The following is a 16,558-nucleotide window of genomic DNA, read 5'->3' as shown; positions in this document are numbered from 1 at the left end:
TTCATTAGGGTAAATTAAACTATTAATTTAGCTATATTTTTAATGTTAAATCAAATCAAGGTGAATTGCACTTATAGTAGCACATGATGAAGTTGATCGATGCGCAGATAAAATGTGGGTGTTTACGTCAAGCGATCTAATTAGCACTAAATATCTAATATATCAGATTTTCTTTAATTAAAGAAAAAAAATATCTACCCACGCGTCAAAGTCTAACTTCTGGTCAATGTACGTTTGTTAAAAAAAAAAAAAGTAAAAAAAACTCTGGTCAATGTTAACGGACACAGAAAGAGAGGCGACCCTTCCTACTCCCAACTCCCGCCACCTCACTCTACATCGCCAATCACATCGCGCCACCTCATATAAATTCTGCACACAAATATTCTCATTTGATAGAATTTCCAACTGCATGTGTTCCCGAACCAGAGGATCCAGATTCTTTTGTTCTTACATGGTCTACTTTTTTACTGACAAAAAAAAAAACCAGATACCATTTACTGACTGACAGCATTCAAAATCCAAATCTCACTAATTTCTTTTCCTTTTTTTTTTTTTTTTTTTTAAACTTTCTCTCTTCGTCCCGAGAAAATTAGAAAAATCGAAAGCAATTGCTTCCGAATAAAATAAAATTGAATTATTTTTCTTCTACTTCTGCTCGAGAAAATATCCCAAAGAGGCAAGATCGCGTCTTGAAGTTTTCTTCTCGCCGAAAACCCTAATCGGACACGCAGAGGCAAAGCAACAAAGCTCTCCCTTTCGCCCAATCCGCGTCTTCCTTTCGGTACGTTTCCTGATTACTCCGATAATTACGGATTAATTGGCGATTTTATCTGTTTTTGTTTCCTGAAAAAATGAAGAATTGTCCAGTACTAATGCAGTGATAAAATGAGCTAATTATTGGGGGATTATCAAAATTGTGATTACGTTGGGTGTTTTTTTTTGGTGGTCAGGAAGTAAACAGAGTATTGGAGTGGAAGCGTTTTGGGGTTGCGTGGTTGAGTTGGTGTGGAAAGTTTTGAGCTTTTTTCAAATGCCGGAGGAGGACCTGGTGGAGCTCAAGTTCCGTCTGTATGATGGATCGGATATCGGCCCGTTCCGGTACTCGCCGGCGTCCACTGTGGCAATGCTCAAGGAGAGAATCGTGGCCGAGTGGCCAAAAGGTCAGTGACCTCCACTTCGCATTTGATGATTGTTTGCAAGTTTTTACTTTTAGTAGTGGATGCCACTCTCATGGGTTCAATGTTATCCAATTTTCGTTTGGATATTTCTAGTTGAAGCATTCTGTTGGTGAAGACCTACTCTTTTCAGGTGCAGATTTTGCTGGCGTTTCGTAATTTTTGTTAAGTTTAAATTCTACAGAAGGGGTTGAGTTCTGTTAACACTCTTGAAATGTGCGATGTTTCGGAGTTGATCTGTTTCAGTTTCAATTGGGTTCCCTGATTCCAAGCAATCAAGTTATGAATCGTAGCACATTCGGATGTTGAGATAAAATTTTATTATATATACATTGAACAAAAATATTTCTGTTGTTTCTGGTAGCTCTTTGTTTCAGGTGTTTTGTATTTGTGAAGTTCTGGTTTCCAGATTTTATTTAAATATAGTTTTCACATTGAACTTGGAAAAGCTGTGTTCAAACTTTCAATTTATATTGGCACACCACCGCTTGCTTTCTGTTTGAAGCATGTGGGAAGCGAGAATTTAGAAGTGCAGTTGAAGATATGAATGAAAGTTGGAAAGCTATGATTTGTTTCCCATGGACCAGAGAAGTTACTTTTAGACAAGTAGGTTTGTGTTTATATTTTTTCTGAAGAAGAAGATATGAACCGACGGATCTGCTTGAATTATTTTTGAAATAGAAGCATTTTTATCAGTTAAAGCCACTTCCAATCGTTGGACCCAGATAATGGTGCCTATGAAAACCATTTTTATAGGATTATTCTTCATGACATCTTGGTTGGGCTGAATCATTAGTCCGGCAGACTTTGTCCGCCTAAGTGATTAGAACACGACTGTGTAACTTGTCTTGATCTTCATGCTTATGAAGGCAATGTTTTTTTTGTGTGCTTATTTTGACGATTTGTGATAAGGATCTGTTTAATCCTATAATAGGCCGCTTTCTTTCTTTAGCATACCTGAGATTTATAATGAGAAGACATGCTTTTGGGTCCTTTATGTTACTACTTAGTATGTAAAACAAACTTATAGTTATTATTGATGTGCTTTTTCTTGTTGCTTCATTCTAGTACCAGTGTGTGGTTTGAGGAGGTAGTGGACTTGTCTGCAATTCACTAGACGTTTCTCGCACACATGGGCTTTAAATGTTTAACCATGGGGTTTGTGTATATATCTCAATGGTTATCTTGTAAAAGTTATAGGTGTAAGTTATCTCCTCAGTCTAAGGGCTGGTTTGGTATTGCTGTGCTTTGAAAAAAAGCTGCTGTGAGAATAAGCGGGTGTGCCGTGAGAATAAGCGGCTGTGAAATAAATCAGCTGAGTGTTTGGTAAACTTTTTTGTAAAAGTGCTTTTGAAAAAAAAAGCAGTCTGATAGTGAGTCTTTTCATTAAAGAAGCACGGTAGCTCCGTGTGCTTCGAAAAAAAGCCAGTTTTCCAAAGCTACAAATAGCAGCTTCAGCTTTTTCCTTTGATTTCAGCTTATTCTCACAGCAGCTTCTAAAATAAGTCCTTTTTTTTCAGTTTACCAAACACCTAAAACCCTCACAGCTTTTTTTCATGGGTGCTTTTTCTTTAAGCACCTCACTTCCAAACTAGGTCTAAAGCCTATACCAAACCAAGGTGGCTGAATCTCTAAAATATGGTGTTCAAAATCTTACAGCAATTGGTTTTTTTTTTTTTTTTTTTTTAATTTTTAATTTGCTAAGAAGTTTCTCTCTCTGATGTTAATGTTACCAGTTCTGCTACGTTATGACTTTCAGATAGTGAACTATATTGAGCAGGAGTGTGGAGGAATTTTCGTTACAATACGCATGTCCCCTTTTCTTCTTTTTTATTATTTTCTTATGCTTCTTAACTTTAATCTGCTCATCATTTTTATCCTCTAACATTTTTTAAATGCTATGATATTAGATAAAAAGATTGCACCAAAAGGAGCAAACGACATAAAATTGATAAATGCTGGGAAGATTTTGGAAAACAACAAGACTGTTGCCCAGTGTAGAGCACCATTTGGAGAGCTTCCAAGCGGGATTATCACCATGCATGTTGTTGTTCAGCCCTCTATAGCGAAAGCAAAAACAGGTATTTTTCATCTTAGATTGTTGAGTGTGATATCTCTTTTGATGTGAAATTGGTACTTTGCGTACATGTTTATGCCTTTTTGGTCAGATTTCTTACTATTACGACCTAGGCTAGCAGCCAATATTTCTTTCCCCTGTTTATGGCTGGTCTGTTACGGGTTAGCGGCTCTTCCTACGTCCCTTTATCTTGTTTAATGTGACGAACTTGAAGTGTTCTTTTGTTTTCCTTGGCACTACCAAAGCACGGGTAGAATCAACTAGTCTCATTGCTAATTCTCTTTTTGGGCGATCACGGGCACCTTAGAGGATTGTCCTCGCTCAGCATCCTGCAGAAAACTTATGATTCCATTTTCTTTGATATATTATGATGGTGCTAGATTTCTAGTTCATTTCAGCTGAGATCAATTATGTGTTAAAGGTTGACTCCCGCGCAACATGTGATGCACGTTACATATTTGTTGATATCAGCTTCACTTGCTGAATGTTTTTTTCTTTCTGTTTTCATGAACAGAGAAGAAGGTTGATGAGGTCCCAAGGAAAAGCATGTGTTCTTGTTCGATATTGTAAGAGAGTGAGTCGTGGTGGCAAGCACGGTGAAGACCGTGAGGTTGCCTTGGGGTTGCTGAGGTCTGCTGGAACATGTTTAAGAGTAGCTGGAGAGAAAATAATTTGTACCACAGTCCAATCCCCCATCGTCACGCGATTGTTGGATGGAATTCCTGTGTAACAGTGCATATTAGTGAAGTACTTGGCGTTTTATAAAATGGACGCGTGCTTGGTGTATTTTTATAGCTCTTGTATCTATATTTACGAAAGATGCTGATGTGAATCGAATGGTCTCTCCGTTTATACTTCAATTCCTGTTGAAAGAATACGATGCTGTGGCAATATGATGCGATATTTGTCGGTCCATCGGATCGCTGTGGTGTTGAATTGCTTTGATCATATGAGTAACTAAACATAATTATTGTCAAACGTTCTGGGAATGATTCCTCTGTAATTTGCTCTGAGAATGTTGTAAACCTGAGCGATTTTACCTTCGCTTCTTTGCTTCTTTGCTTCTTTGAATGCGAGTCAGAAGTCAAAAAAGGCTGAGTAAATTTGATTCTTTTATGCTTCATTATTGGTTGGAAATTTGAAAAAAAAAAATTGCAACGAATTATATTAGGCCATGTCTTCGGCATACCAAAAAATTTCTTCAATTATTGGTCGTTTGGGCAAATACTATTGCATTGCCGACTATTAAGGCAGGCCCTGAAACTTGACCAATACTTAATAATCTTTTTTTAGTACCTACAAGCATTCAGTGTTGACATATATTTGATTATTGAATTTAATCCAACGATTTTTAACTACTTAATTAATTATGTTGGATCAAATTTAACAGTCAAATATGTATCTGCACTAAATATGTGAATGTAGGGTTAACGAAAGCTTGGAGAGAACTAAAATAAAGCTTGGCTACCCTAATGGTATTAGTAAAAACCTATTTGTGGCCTTAATGCTCAAAATTATTTTAACTCCAAATTTTATACAGGTAAACAGTGTACAATGGAGAAAACAAAATAACAGTTAAGGGAAAAATACACTACTTTGCTTCCAATTTTAAAGTTTGCATTCTGTTTGACTGTGACAGATGTAGTAGATTATCTGCCTGGCTATTTTGCCATCAAATAATTATATATCATATATAATTATATATATTAGTAACAAATTAAATATCACCACTCACTTTTTTTTTCCTTTAAAAAAAAAAAAAGAAGAAACGAAATGAATAATAAAATCCCTTCCTGAACGCACCTTACCATTACCAATTGTTATGAGATCTGAGAGGGCTAATTTTTAGTTGTGACGGGAATACGAATGGTACACCATGTGTTTTTATGTAAGTGGTAGAAAATTTTAATTTTTAAGTTATTAATCTTTTAACACACATATCCCACCATTTATTTAAAGACACGTGGTATACCACCTCGTGTGACGGTCATTGAAAAATCTCTCATCTCAGAGTCCAATGGTTACGACACAATGCTGGAGCGACCCTGTATTGAGCAAGAAGAATAATTAATTAAACAATGATTTAATATTTCTCCTCATTAATCAACAGAAAGAATAATATTTGTATTCTTAAGTAAGTTAATGGAATCAAGGGATCAATCAATATTGACTTTATATTCTTAGGATCATTCTCTACCCAGCAAACAAATTCAACCCTTTTCGTTGTTTTCTCTAACCTTCTTCTTCTTTGGATTTTTTGCATGGGTTTTCTTAATTAGACAAATAATATTTTCTAAAAAAATGGAAATCTGATCCAATTTAGAAAGAAAAAAACAAATTAGCAGGCACGTACGTGTACGTAGAAGCAAAAAAATCAGCATCTCCATGCAGAAGCAGCCATAATAGACCTGTCTTGCCACCCCAAGAGCAAACAACCGTTGTCCTCCGTCATCCTATACCCGTCGCAAGAATACAACCCTAGCAATATCTTCGACTGAGTCACCGCGTTCGCACTCAGCGCCACGCTCTTAAACCCTTTACTCTCCATCACCTTCCTCCACTTCTCCAACCTCTCGTGCCTCTCCGTCCGCTCCGCCCCTTCACACGCCACGATGTTCCGGATCTCAGGCGCAAATATGTACTGCTCCACCTTCGCCCTCTGCGCCGAGTCCGGCGGAAAGGTCGCATCTAACGAGTCGAAAATCGCCGAGTAGTAATGTAAAGCCTCGAGAAACCTGCCCAAAAAGTAGGGCCCGTTATGACTCGCTTCTTGTTCCACCAATGTCACAATGTTGGGTGCTTGGTCACGGATCATGGCTAGCAAGTTCCCGAGGTAATTGACCGGAACTCGGTGGAGTCGGTTCACCGTGTTTACAGCCAGCGCTTCGCCAATCCTCCGGTTGAACATGTGTGGCTTGAGATCTTCAAGTTGCTCCCCAACTGCATGGAACTCAAACGGGACGTGAAGAGATAGGGCTAGTTCTGTCAAACACCGGCCAGTCTCTTTCACTGCCTCTATGCAGGGGCCCACCCCTGTTATGCGGAGAAAGGGAGCCCCGCTGGGGCGGGCAGCTAAGGCCTGCATGAAAGCCGGCCACTGATACCCTTGAAGAATATCTAGGTCGATGACGTGTACACGTTCTTCAGACTCGAACGCCTCGAAGATGGCTTGGTTGGCGGTGAAGTGTGCGAATTTGATGTAGGGGCAGGCTTGGTAGACGATTTGGTAGATTTTGAGGATTTCAAGCGAGTTTGGAGGGAACGGAGAGAAGGGTTGTGGGGCGGAAGCCCTAGGGTTTGTGGTTAGAGTGGCGGCCAGGCGTGCGCTTAGGGCATCTGTGAAGCATGAAGCAACACGCTGCATGGAATCGCCTAGTGGCGTCACCACTCGGTTCAGGTGGTGGAGGTACCTTCTTGCTAACATGTAGTCTTCTTTTGCAACCGCCTCGGCGCAAACAAGAAGGAGGTGAAGCAATTGGAGCCCGCTATCTTGTTCCTGCATATTCATACGTGCATGGAATGATTCATTAATGAGAGGATTTAGGGTTGCTACATGTACAATATTTGTGTACACGTTATGCAAAAATGCTGCATACAATTTAATTGTGAAAGCAGCTGCAGATGAATAGTTGAGGACGTGATGTTTGTGATCTTATCAATATATAATACAATGGTAAGGAAGTTTGTTCCACGGGAATAGATTTTTTAGATGTGATTTTATAGTCACGTGATATTATTAATTCAAGTATTATAATATAAGTTTTCATTTAACGAATAAATCTATGCATTAAAAGGTAATTAAATTGATTATATCACGCGTGATAATATAACAAATCGTAATCAAAAGCTTCTCCAACAATAATAGGTGTCATCAAATGTGTTGACCGACTCGTACACATTATATCTCATAGAGTCATAGTATATCTTGTTAAAAATAAACAAATGAAGTCGGCCTCAAATTTGATAAGAGTGCTACCGGAGAGATCATATATTTAGACTATGTATTGTGGGCCACATGATGATGTAGTAATTGAAAGTTGAATTTTTTCTTTAATAATTAAAAAAATAAATTCAACTATACACATTATATAATTTACAAAAATATTAGTGACCCTAAATTCTAATCAAAGTATTCTGTTGGTCAATATGCATAGTCAAAGATTATCCTATGATCAATATGCATAGTCAAAGATTACCCATAGGATAATGTTAGAGAGATAAATTTGAAAATAAAATTTGCAAATTAAATGATGGGTCACTAATAGGAATAAACACGTTTATTAATACTTAAATAATAAACAAATCATCAACTTTCATGTCCTTTAATTTCCAAAATTTTGTCTACAAATCTAGTCTCCCTAGCATTATTCGAGAAATTTTTCAATATTACTGGAACACGGGATCGTACACCACATGTCACTATACAAATAGTGGAATATGTAACTTAAAAAATTAAACTTTCTACCACTTATATAATAACACGTGATATACCACTCATGTTTCCGTCACAATGAAAAATTTCTCGCACTGCCCTTACCGATAATGTATCTTCTTGTTTACATCGTTCAATTAAGTAAGATGTATGCACGTACAAAATTTAAATGATTAAGATACAAAAATTCACCTGCTCATGTGCCATAGGGATAGCAGGCGCCATCATATTATAATGAAGGTTCTGTTGTTGTTGGGGTTGGTGGTGGTGTTGTTTTTGCGGCTGTTGCTGCTTCTCTTGCATGCGTTCTTGTTGCAATTGTTGTGAAAGTGGCGCGCCGCTCATCTGCTGATAACCGCTACCGCTGCTTCTCTCTTGTGTCAGCTGAGAATTACCAGCCGTAACCAACGACGCTTCACTCGCCGATCTACTAAACCTCGAAGAGTTATACATCGGCATGCAGTCCAACGTGGCGGATGGAACTGTCGATGATGCTGGCAAGTGATCGTGATGATTGTAAGACTGTGACGAGCTTCCTGATATCTTGGACGATGCTGTTGTTGGGAATGCGGCTATGAATCCGTCACGTTCATAATCGTCCAAGAAGTCTTCGATGGAAACAGGAACAGGGAGTGACTGCGTGTTCTGATCAGCCGGCTCCATGTACTGGTTAACAGGAGAGTTGAAAACCCTACGGAGCGGGCTGAGTCCTTTGCCTTTAGGGTTATGGGTGCTGCTGAATGCTCCGAGGTGCGGCGAAAACCTAGGGGAAGAGCAGCCCGAGAGGCTCTGCCCTTGCATGGACTGAGCGTAATTGTAATTGTAATTCTGATGAGTTGCAGAACCACCGTTTTGGGGAGAGTTCGGCATGTTGTTTGGGACGGGCGACAAGATCATAAAATCGGTTTCGAATTGCTCGGAGAACAAAGACTCCCAGATGGAATGGTCGGGAGATTGGACTTCAACATCGTCTAGCTCGAACTTGAGCGTTGGAAAGTTGAGGCTCGGCGGAGTTAGGGTGCTCTGCTGATCCAACTCTGAGGATGGAGGAATTGTGATTTTCTTAGATTCTGATATGGACATAGACATCGTCGTGGATTCAGTCGGAGACGGGGGTTTGAGGTCGGAGCTGCATGAGTTCTCACTCTTGATAGACCCCATGCTTCCACAATGAGTATTGATCATCATGGTGATTAATATCAATTGATCCTTCTAGCTAGCTATCCACAACACAAATATTAATATATAGCTAACTATCAAGCGATGATGGGTTCAAGAGGATGATCGGCCAAACTGAACTTAAGACACGACCCAACAATACTGATGAAAAATATAAATACGATGTTAGAGTAATTAACTAGGGTTTAGAGCAGCTAACTAAGCTCTCATTAAGGTGGTAATTGAGCTCTTAGACTAGTTAGCTAGGCATAGAGGAGTTTGGTTTTGGTATAGAGAAAAAGTAGAAACTCTTTTTTCTCTCTACTTGTTGTTTAGAAGGAGCTAAGGTTTGGGATTTGTGTGTTGGCCCAAGATTGTGTAAGAAAGGGTTAAAGAGATTTAGGGATAAAATATTAAAACGAATAAAACGAATGGCTTGTGTTTGTAGGTTGTGATTTCGTTACCTCCATTTCATCTCCATTGTACCAAGCATAGCTGTTTTCTAGGGGCATTCTTTTGTCGTCTTTTGTACCTGATTTAACTGTATGTTCACTAGCTATGGCCTTGGTGAGCACAAGAGACAAATTCAGTTTGTTCGGGTCCCACCTTTCTTGGGCCGGCCCAGCTGAGAACAAGGAGGTTGGAATACTTGTGATAGATCTTCTTAACAAAAATAAATAAAAATCTTCTTGTTACTTTGATGTAAATTAATATTGTTGGCCATTGGTTGGACGAAGGGCTTTTTAATCATCGCAATTGCGAAAAGGACTTGAAAAATGGATATTGACAATGAGATACCTAGGCTTATTATATGTCTCTCACTCTCTCTCACTATCTTTAGACTTTTTCTAAGGTAAATGGGTACAATTGGGTAGTTAGAGGCACAAGGAAATGGTCCGATTGTAAAAGAGGAGTACAGGATGATTTGCATGTTAAAATTTAGGTAAAAACGTCCTCGTTGGTCCACTCTTAAGAGAAAGACAATTTTTTTTCTTTGTTTCATGGTAAAATCAGGCTTTGATATGAATTATTAAAGACTTACAGATAAAACTTGTCTTATAATCGCCACATAAAAAAAGAATGCCCAAAAGTTCTTAAACCACTCTAAAACATGCTATTTTTCCATGTTCATATGAAAAACCTTGCAGTTTACCTATAAGATAGTATTCGGTTGCCAATAAGGGAAAGTGTGGAGTTTAGAGAAAGACAAAGGGATGATTTGAGAGAGGTAGGTAGTAATTAATTAAGTGGGAAAACGCGGTAAGAGAGAGGGGAGGAAGAAAGAGGCCAAGAAGGGGACATTGGCAAAGTCGTCGGATGTGGCGTAGGTGGCGCCGCCTAAGCCTTGGATTTGCCAAAGGAATGAAGTGCTTGTCTCAACTCTCCGTCCCCTTTCCCCTCATTGCCCTCTTCAGCGGCAAACTCCTCTCCGTCTCTCTCCATCGTCATCAAATCGATATACTCTTTTGTCTGCAGTCTTTGCTTTATAACTACGATGCATGGACACGGTGATAACTGATATTCTCTCGTATTCTTGTGTTGTATTGTATTTCTTTGTGATCATACAACAATTCTTCTTGTCAATTTGACGTATCCTTGTTTCGTGTCATGTCATATTTCGTATATGTATCCATGTTCATGTATCGCAGCTTTATTATTAGTTCAATATTTAATTCAAATTAATATAGTTCATGGTTAAACATGAGTATAAGTCTGCAGCCCCACCAGTTAATGGCTAGTCCTTGAGAAATACTTACACTTGCGTCGATTTGTTGTATGCAATATATGTCTCGTATTCACATATGGCGAGTCTCTGATTTGCAATATCACGTGTTAATGTAAAATATACATTGCAAATACGTGACACATGTTGCATACAAATTTTTCTACCGTCACAAGGCATAATCTATGTAAGTACAAGGCACGCGGGATTTTAACTGATCTGCTGGCGTGGTCTATATTCTGCCCAAACATATGGCCAAGTCAAAGCACTACCAAATAGAAACCTCATTAATCAAATAATGTAATTGTCAACTCCATTGGTAGCTTTCTTCTATGAGAAAAAACTTATGTAGTGGGTGACTCAATGTCATTCGTAAAACACATCTTATATAAACATTATTGATCTCTTCATATGATTAAACACAATACTCAGTGTAAAACAATGCTTAATTAGACAACCTTGTTAACAAAGAACAGTGTGGTCAGTCCAAGATGGGCTCAGAGTTGAAACGATAAGAACTTAACAAAGGTCACAATAAGCGCTCAGTATACTCTAGCCTCTCTTTTCACTATTTTTACCCGACCTGTTATAAGGGGCACTCGTCCTCCTTATATGGGCCCCCAATGAACCCCAAGTCTCTGGGCTCGAATTTTCCATCACCTTTGCATTTAATGAACCAAGAGTGTTGACATGACCTGCTAGTTGCCCTCCCAATCTTTAGTCGACACATGGTAACAAAGTGACACTCATTTAGATCCACTTGCATGTTTTCTTGGCCAACGTGTACTGAGTGCCTTGCTCAACCTTGGTGTTTGTGGAAATCCACACTTGAGTGCTTGATCTGTTAGACTTTATGCCTCTTCATAGGTTTATGTTCTCGTTGTTGGGCACCACTTGACCTGGGGTTAGTACCCGAGTAGACATGCCTCAAGAACTTCGTGCTATAAAGTTGTTAGTATGCCAACTTACAGTCAGTAATCGGAAAGTACTTTATGAGGAAGCGCTTAGCTTTATTGCTTGCAAGCAAACCAAACTGTTGAGCGGTTGTCTATAGCGCTCAAGATCATTCTGTTAGTTCTGTTGAGCCTTGGTATTCCTTCCCTTGGGCCTTTATCCTTTCTTTCTTTGGGCTTTTATCTTTCGTTTTTAAGAACTATACTATTTTAGAGTTGACAAAAACGTTAATAGGCCCTACCGAAAATCCCTTCTTCTCCGGCTATTATCACTAATTATGCCACTATTTAAGTACTAATTGTATAAATTGGGTCCGGACCCAAAAGACATATGGGACTCTGAAAAGTTGTGAGAAAAATGAGGGACGTCTGTTACTTTTAAGCTCATACCTACAGTATAAGTTACAATGACCTGACCTTTTGACGTTAATTTATGGTCATCTTTATTCATAAAAACTATGAACCCTGCAAGCGTCACATTTCTCTATAACACGAAAACAAAGTTTAGGCCATAAGTAAAATGATTCACTACTACATATCGGTATAGTATAGAGGTTACGTTTTAAGCTTGAAAAATCACTTGATTAATTCTTTAGAATTCTTCAACGTACATCCAACCAAAAAATTAGGGTTTAGGGTATATCGCCTTCTCCAAATACAGATACTTCCTACTAGGTGATGCTAAATCATAACTCGTCAATATTTAGTTTAGAGCGCAGATGGTATAAACATAAACTATATACTGCAAAAATCGCTACCCTAACAAAACTGAAGCATGTAATTCACACTTATGCGTCCTAACTAACTTTTTTACCAGATGCTGAAGTAAGAATCGATTGCATATTCCAAGCGGTTTCGCCAAGAACCTCAGAGCACATATCGTTCTCGGTGAACAGAACTACAAACAGATATGAGGTGTACAAGTTGGAAATCCCATCTGTTGAAGGGATTAAATGTGCAGAAGATTCAGCAATTGTATCCTCTTGCTAGGCAAGCTTGATGTAGAGTTGTTCTTCTGCATGCAATGTTCCTGGTTACAAATCCACATCAGATAAAATCGCAGTCAAATCGAAACAGGCCAATCTCTGCATTTACAGCCTAAACGCCTTGAACTTCAGACCTTCAAAGAGAGGGTGGGAAGAAAAAATAAGACTTAATCCACACGTGTTTAGTTTTCGGAACTCGACTTAATCAAAAGAAAAACCAGTACCTTGGAATCGGCTTTCTTTTTTCCTTTCTTTTTTCTTGTATGGTTCTGTGATGTACTGGGGCTGGAATGGGATATAAATATTCATGCATGTACAGTTTGGATCCAAGGAGCCTGATTGATTGGTTAATTAACATATATTTTGTATTCATGAAAATGTATACTGGGGCTGGAACGTGACTCATTTTAACAGAAGTTTTAAAGATGTGGACGAAAATTAAGAACCATAGTTGCACGTTTTGATTGTTAAGAGACCAATAGTCATTAATTTTTAATTGAGAACCATTACTCTAATTAAGTTAAAGTTGAGGAACTATTGTTATAATTTTCTCTAATTACATAACAACCAAAAAGTAAAAAATTAATCAAATCAGAAACCAAAAAAATTACAATAATTAATTAATTAATAATTAGGCTGTGAGCCTGTGGGGGCTGTGCAATTGAGGAAGGGATTAGACAAACAAATGGACTGAGGGGTTTGGTTTAAAGAATGAATATGATGAGAACTGTTCATACAAAATTGAAAATTAATAAACAAAAGCATATATGAAATTTCTAAACGCCATATCTGATCTGGGTACTTCGGACATTTCACCTGTTCGGTTGATCATCACGTGATTAATTACACCTCGCTAAGCACATTCTGATCCTCGATTAATTTATGCTTCGTCTTCAAGCTTGCTACTGCCATTAAAGGGTCTTTCTTCTTGTTGTAATTTATGGTTTCTTCCTGAATACGGAGGAGTTGGGGTTTCCATCAAATAGCTCATCAATGTACGTCTCTATATCCTCCGGCTGGAATTTTATGTACTTCTCTGTTTGCCTACCCGCGTCAAACACCTGCGAGAACCGCCCCAAGAACGCCCGGTATGCCGGAATCATCACCGCCGATATCGAAACCCTCAGCTCCGACTGCAGCTGCTCGTCGCTCACCACCCACGTGCTCTGCGTCTTGTGGATCTCATCGAACAACGCGTTGAAGCTCTTGAACCTCTCCTTCAACACCGGCTTTGCCACCTTCCCGTTCACGCTCAGCCCCTCGGGGTTCAAGCACTGCAGCAGCCGGTTCCATGTCTCCCTCTGGTAATTTTTGTGGTACTGCCTTAGATCTGACGACCGCCGACGATACCACGTGTCGCCCATAAGCAAGTTGATCTCCGCCGACCCTTTGATCTTCTGCAGGATGTACCGCCCGTTGTTCATCATGAAGATGGAGCTCAGCGCCACGTCTTTGTACAGCTTCGCCTTCGTCTCCAGATTCGAGTCCAGCAAGTCCATCACGCGCATCAGCTGCAAGTGAAACGGCGATTGGTTCTCACTGGTGTTCCCGGATCCCTCCCCTGCCTCGTACTCGCCGCGATGAGGCCCACTCGTCGAATCTGCGCGCTCGATCTTCGAGTGCTCTCTAAAAACCAATTCCAGCGTGTCCTTGTACTCGCACGCGTACCTAAGGTAGTTTATCGTGTAACGGGTCAGCGGATGGACTGCCCCTCCCGGAACCGGGTTTCGACCTGTCTCGGCCTTAATCGAATTCTCCAGGTCACAGAAAGTACAAATCGCCGCCTCGCCAAGGCGGGTCCGGGCGGTGGAGGTCTCGTGCTTCAGCTCGTTCACGCAGTTCACCGGAAACAAGGTGTCCATTTTGGGGACCACCTCCCGCAACGCCTCGTACATGTCCAGCGTCTTGAACAGCTTTTCCGCCGACCGCTTCGATATCGCGATTCCTTCAGCAAAATTGAGAAGCTGTATCATCACTCCTCCAGCCAAATTGCTGAACAGGCTCGACGATATCGACGGGTAGTCGGCGAACACCGCCTCGACGAGCCTTCGCTCGCCGGAGAAGTAGACAGTGGCGCATTCCTTTAAGGCCTTCACCCACGAGATGATATCTCTCTCGAGCGATTCCCAATGCATTTTCTGAATGTCGTCGAGGCTGTGCTTCTCTAATCCCAATTCGTGCAGAGTCTCACCGAACAGGTACCTTCTCGAGATCATGTAAACCTCACAACACTCTGTTTCGTATCCGCCTGATATCATCTCTTTGGCTATCTTGTTCAGATTGTTCACCACCTCTTGAGCATATCCAAGAAACTGATCGGCTTGTAGTTCATCTCCGCCGCCACCCGACTCAGCCTGATCTGGCAATGCGCCGCCGCTGCTCTCTTGATCTTGTTGATCCTGCTGCTTATTGCTGTCGTTGTTATTATTCCCGCCCTTCGTACTATGGTCTTTGCTATCTTTGTGATCTTTATTGTCTTTATGATCGCTGCCGCATACAGAGTCAGTGATGGTGCAGGTTCTAGATTCTTCTAGAAGAATTCTGAATTCCTCTTCCAGATACAGCAACGCTCTGTGCTGAATGCTTCCGAGGCGGTTGATCAACGCCCCGTGACTCTCTTCGAATTTCAATCCGAGGAAAGAGAGATACTTGCTCAGCCTCCGTATCCGATCCAGAGAATCCAGAAACAATGCGTCGTTCTCAGGCTCCTGACACCACTTCACCTTAGCGTCGCCGGAGTCGCGTTTCGACACCACCTCATCCTCAACCAGATTCAAGAACTTTCCCACCAGCTTCGGAAGCTCATCTGGAAAGCTGACACCGTCCACGACGTCGTTTTCATTTTTTTGGGATTCAGGCAGACACGAGATGCAGCGGTCGAGATCCTCCGAGACCTTGTCGAGGGTCGGATCCTCTTCCGGTTCTGGTTCGGGTTCCAGAACCGGGTCTTCATCCAGTACCGGAAGTGGATCGCTCTGATCTTCAACATTCTCAGCGTTAAAATCCTTCACCCTCTTACTATTGACCCTCATACTGCTGAAACTTTTCAACTCGTAATCCGGGTCATCACCTTCGTTCCCCTGATAAACTTTGGTCTCAGATGGATTCACATCACTAACATTCGGATCGTCAAGCTTTGCAGTCGAATTATGCTCATCGTGAACCTCAGCCGTTGGATTAGACGACTTCTGATCATCAACTGGCTTTATGTCAGCGGACTTACGATCGTCTCCATCGGGATTTGTAGTAGTAGCGGACTTGTTATCGTCATTAGGCTTTGGCATTGCAGCGGCGGAGGAGGAGTCCGGTGGCGGTACGTCGGGTTTGGGCTGGTCGTCTTTCTCCGGAAGGTTCTTTTCCATTGTTCAAATTTGTGGGAATATTTTTGGACGGAATGATTTGCTTGCGTCTCTTTCTCTCCGCCTCTTTAATTTGTCTATTTGTTTTTTGAATTTCTGAATTTTTATTTTTATTTTGTTGTTAAGGGACGGTTTGAAATGGTCGTTGGAAAGGGCGCGAGAGAGGGGAACGTACGGACGTGGTGTTCGTTCGTTCGAGTGTTTTGGTGGTTGCAAATCTGAACGCTTGACCGTTGACTGGCCTTTCCCTCCCCCTCCTTCTTTTTTGTGGTCGCCACGTCTCTCATCCTCTGATTTTTGTTTTTGTTTTTCAATTAATACTTTTAGGGCTATTTACAAACTGCACCCCTCAAGTTTGGGGTCGTTTTTAAAACAAAAGTGTTATTGACACTTCAAAAATTTCATTCTACATTCCTCATAAGTGTATTTTTCTTTCTAAATATACAAAATTTGGAGTGTAGAATGAGAATTTTGAAGTTCTAATAACAATTTCCTTTTAAAATAGGCACAACCTTTCAATGTTTCACCTTATTACCTAAACTAAGTATTAAACCATAATTTGAACCACTATTGGTCTGGTACACCAAGTATAATAATACAATTAGTTAAAAACTTGAAAAAAAATGAGTTTCCAACTAATTATATTATTATATTTGGTGTAACGGCCATGTTCCTAACACACTGAAAAAATCTCT

At 40.3% G+C, this 16,558-nt stretch overlaps 3 protein-coding genes across 3 annotated transcripts; 1 reads left to right on the top strand and 2 right to left on the bottom strand.

The window, feature by feature from the left end:
- The first annotated feature begins 570 nt into the window (after positions 1-570).
- Positions 571-4,165, top strand: LOC126583261 (membrane-anchored ubiquitin-fold protein 4-like). The gene is made up of 4 exons (XM_050247588.1): positions 571-781; positions 951-1,160; positions 3,086-3,256; positions 3,767-4,165. The coding sequence occupies exons 2-4, from the start codon at positions 1,031-1,033 to the stop codon at positions 3,820-3,822; spliced, it is 357 nt and encodes a 118-aa protein (XP_050103545.1). The 5' UTR covers positions 571-781; positions 951-1,030; the 3' UTR covers positions 3,823-4,165.
- A 1,461-nt stretch (positions 4,166-5,626) lies between these two features.
- Positions 5,627-8,872, bottom strand: LOC126634411 (GRAS family protein RAM1-like). Its single transcript, XM_050304923.1, has 2 exons — positions 7,877-8,872; positions 5,627-6,748 (listed from the first exon to the last, which is right to left on the bottom strand). The coding sequence occupies exons 1-2, from the start codon at positions 8,870-8,872 to the stop codon at positions 5,627-5,629; spliced, it is 2,118 nt and encodes a 705-aa protein (XP_050160880.1).
- A 4,214-nt stretch (positions 8,873-13,086) lies between these two features.
- On the bottom strand, positions 13,087-15,966 carry LOC126634215 (exocyst complex component EXO70B1). The gene has a single exon (XM_050304708.1). It carries the CDS (start codon positions 15,864-15,866, stop codon positions 13,443-13,445), a length of 2,424 nt encoding a protein of 807 aa, XP_050160665.1. The 5' UTR covers positions 15,867-15,966; the 3' UTR covers positions 13,087-13,442.
- Between the last annotated feature and the right edge of the window lie 592 nt (positions 15,967-16,558).

This window comes from Malus sylvestris, chromosome 9, assembly GCF_916048215.2.
Source record: "Malus sylvestris chromosome 9, drMalSylv7.2, whole genome shotgun sequence".
Taxonomy (NCBI): domain Eukaryota; kingdom Viridiplantae; phylum Streptophyta; class Magnoliopsida; order Rosales; family Rosaceae; genus Malus; species Malus sylvestris.
The sequence above is the reverse complement of the archived record's forward strand: the minus strand, read 5'-3'. Positions and strand labels throughout refer to the sequence as shown.